Here is a 3,361-nt window from a genome sequence, read left to right as displayed (position 1 = left end):
GCCTGATTCAGAGCTGAGTCACCTCTCTCCTCATTTTTTCCCTTTTTGTACATCTTCATAGCACGGGATGGCGCAAGCCGGATTATATATCATTTACTTTTGTGGACGTTATTCCATTTGAAGCGTGCGACGATCAGTCTAAGGAGCTGCTCGTAAATCAAAGAAGGCTTGACAGAGGAAAAAGCAACTCATGCACGATGCCAAAGGAATTATACAAAATGTCATGAAACTTTATTTTCAAAAGTGTCATGATAATATGAAAATATCAAAAATCATTTAGCATCACAGTTTTCACTGTTAATATACAATCATCTCAGTCACACTTACATTCAATATATAAAAATAGAAAAAGGAACCTGTCGCTGGAAAATGCATATTATTGCTGAGTAAATCTGAGGCACTTCTATTGCTTTCTGAGTGCTGGCGAACTGTTTCTAAAGACTGTGCAAAAGTTATAATAAATTCACCCTAAGTCTAAGTTTGCACTTGTTCCCTATCTAGCAATGGCTTCCATATTCCTCTGGTTATACTGCCATTCATTCCAAATGCACCTTTTGGTATTGCTTGTATTAAAAAAAAACAATAATAAACTGCTTAACAGCCATTGAGAGAGACATTGGTACAAACACTGTAGATAACATTGTGAAGGCATATAAAACTTCTAGACATGCAGAAAAGTGCATGAATAGCACAGGTAGGTGAGTACATGGTTTGACAAAGCTCGACACTGATTGCAATCACAGAAACACTGCTTGAAACGAGAGGCTTGCGAGCACTGAGCTATTTCGCACTCTGAAATGAAATCGGCCGGTAGTAGAAGAAAAAAAAAAAAGTCTGTAAATTTGTGAACAAACCCACTTTGGTGTGATTCCCTGACAGTTCTCCTGGGTTTGGGCAAAAAAAACAATAAAGAAGAAAGAGAGGAGGGTGTTTTTTCTCTTTCGTTTGTTTTTTTGGTGGTGGTGGAAAAGGTATCCCAGTTCAGTGTGCTACACAACAACCAGATTCCTCATGTTTGTGCAGAAGAGACATCCTGGAGAAGGTTTTGGAGCAGTTCTTGCATTGGTATTTTTTCACATCCGAATGGGTCTGTAGGTGAGCCCTGAGATTGGACCTGTCCGCAAACGCCCTGTTGCAGTGAGGGCAGGAGAAGGGCTTCTCTCCTGTTGGAGTAGAAATGAGGGAAGAAGTTTGTCAGTGATTGCACACACAGAGACATTGTGGACTATATATTTTTGTAATGGTTGCAACACAGTTTAGAAGGCAAGCACTGCTGATGACTCAAAAGGAGAAAAAGAAAATAAAAAAGAATATCAGTCTGAGAGTTCAGTCTCACTACAACACAGTGGGGAGCTGTTAGAACCACTACATCATATATCAGCATGTTGATCCTGATGAATCTAAAGCTGCTTCTTCACACAGCAGGCCCCACTCTTATCACCAAGTCAACTCACCAGTGTGCGTCCTGATGTGTCCCTGGAGCAGCCACGGTCTGGAGAAAGCTTTCCCGCATATTTTGCAAACACAAGGCAAGGTGTGAGTCCTGATGTGCATTTTGAGAGCCCCCAGGCTAACGTACTCCTTCTCGCAGTATTTACAGCTAAAGGATTTCCTCGTTTGGGCGTCGCAGTGCAGCTGCTTGTGCTTGAGCAGTCCAGAGTACGTGGAGTAGGATTTACTACACAAACTGCACTGGAATTTCTCTGCCTCAACTCCGTGAGGGTCTGTTAGCTTGGGCAGCATCTGCTCGTCTTCATCGCTCCTCGGGCTCTCGGAGCCGCTGTGGTCTTTAGAGGAGGTGTCGGAGAGCGATGAGGGGTATCCAGAGATGGGAGAGAGGTCACTGGGGAGCGGAGATAGCGGCAAGTTGCTGGTAGTCCACACTGTGATGGGGCTGTACGCCGCCGGGCTCAGGATCTCTGGCTGGGGGATGACTGACAGGGGAAGAGCCTTGTAGATGTGCGGTGTGATGAACACTGGAAAAAAAAAAGACAGCAAGGGTTATGAGACTGTCATGACTTCAGTGAAAAGCACAGATTTCAAAGCAGGTAGTCCAGTGAGTTTGAAACGAAACTAACTTCTGCAAAGTTAAAAAAAAAACAAAAAAAACATGAAACGCGTCTGCCTGTGGGAAACACAACTTTTTAAACTTTTTAGAAAGTGAACACTGCTGCTTTATTTCTAAAAACAAAAAAACATCAAACGAAACTTTACCTGCTGGGCTTTCCAACTCACTATAATTTGGCTTCTTTGCGGAGTTTATGTGTTTCTTGACCAGAAAGGAGCGTGGCATCTTGGAAAACAAGAAGTCAACTTTTGGCAAACTTTTTTTTTTTTAGTTCTTAGTAAAAAGGAGATGAGTGTCAGTTTGCTGCGCGAAGACGGAAATCCTTATTGCTTAAGTCCAGTGGAGTGTCATCCTGCGTCGCTGCGCACTTGGAAACAGTGTAGCTGTAAAGAGCTGTAAATACTGCCTATCAGGTGCATGGGAGGAGCCACCGACTGCTATTTACATAAACTGGAAGCTCAAACCAATTACATTTCGTGTGTACCGCTGAACTGCAAAATGCGCGTGTAGCCTATGGTAGTGCTTGCACACCCCTAAGGGGCTGGGCTAGTGCCATTTATTCCAGTAAGACAGGTGCTTTGTGCATAGATGTGCAAAAACTTGGTTGTGATTCAAGCGTGCAAGTGGGTTAGTTAAGTGCAGTGAGATGAGGAAAAGGAGCAGAGTATTTTTTTTTAAATATCGAAGTAACGAAAGAAAAGGAATTAGGACTTCAGGGTGACATAGATTAGCTACTTAAAATGCCATCGCTAATGCAATCACTGCACGGAGTGTGCACAGTGTCACTGATGATTGTTGTGTTATAAACCTCTGGGGACTTGATTATCCTTTATGGGTGGCATGCTTGAATTGGGGGAAGCTCCCACCAACACCAGCATGCATAATAATGTTGATGATGATAATAAATGGCTTGAAGGGAAAGGGGAGGTTTATAGTGCACACACATATTTATATATACATGTTTATTAACCAGGCAAGTGACTCCAGGAGAGTGCAAACCATCGAATGGCAAAACTGCATGCTGCCATCCACATTCTCATTCACTGGCTAAGGCAAAGAGTGGTCCCTTTCTAATGCAGTTTTCTGCGGGGAAAGCCACACATTTCCTTGCCAATAATGCAATAAGGCATTCATCCTTTAAATGTAAATTTAAGTGTAGTTCCCTCTCAAGGTCAGCATCATACCATAATCAAATTTATCCCTGCTGCTGCTGAACTGGAGAGGGAGAGGCAAACTTAGCAGTGTACGCCCCCTTGTGTTGGAGTCAGTTCTAAGAGACAGGGTGTGAGTCTT

The 3,361-nt window shown here is 43.0% G+C and overlaps 1 protein-coding gene across 1 annotated transcript; it reads right to left on the bottom strand.

The window, feature by feature from the left end:
* Positions 1–209: 209 nt before the first annotated feature.
* snai2 (snail family zinc finger 2) lies at positions 210–2,433 on the bottom strand. The gene is made up of 3 exons (XM_085438695.1): positions 2,215–2,433; positions 1,455–1,976; positions 210–1,163 (listed from the first exon to the last, which is right to left on the bottom strand). The coding sequence occupies exons 1-3, from the start codon at positions 2,291–2,293 to the stop codon at positions 982–984; spliced, it is 783 nt and encodes a 260-aa protein (XP_085294821.1). The 5' UTR covers positions 2,294–2,433; the 3' UTR covers positions 210–981.
* Between the last annotated feature and the right edge of the window lie 928 nt (positions 2,434–3,361).

The sequence above is a fragment of the Copadichromis virginalis genome, linkage group LG18, assembly GCF_057382275.1.
Source record: "Copadichromis virginalis isolate Kocher_CV1m ecotype Utaka linkage group LG18, C_Virginalis_male_GT1.1, whole genome shotgun sequence".
NCBI classification, from domain to species: Eukaryota; Metazoa; Chordata; class Actinopteri; order Cichliformes; family Cichlidae; genus Copadichromis; species Copadichromis virginalis.
This window is presented reverse-complemented; position numbering and strand designations above follow the sequence as displayed.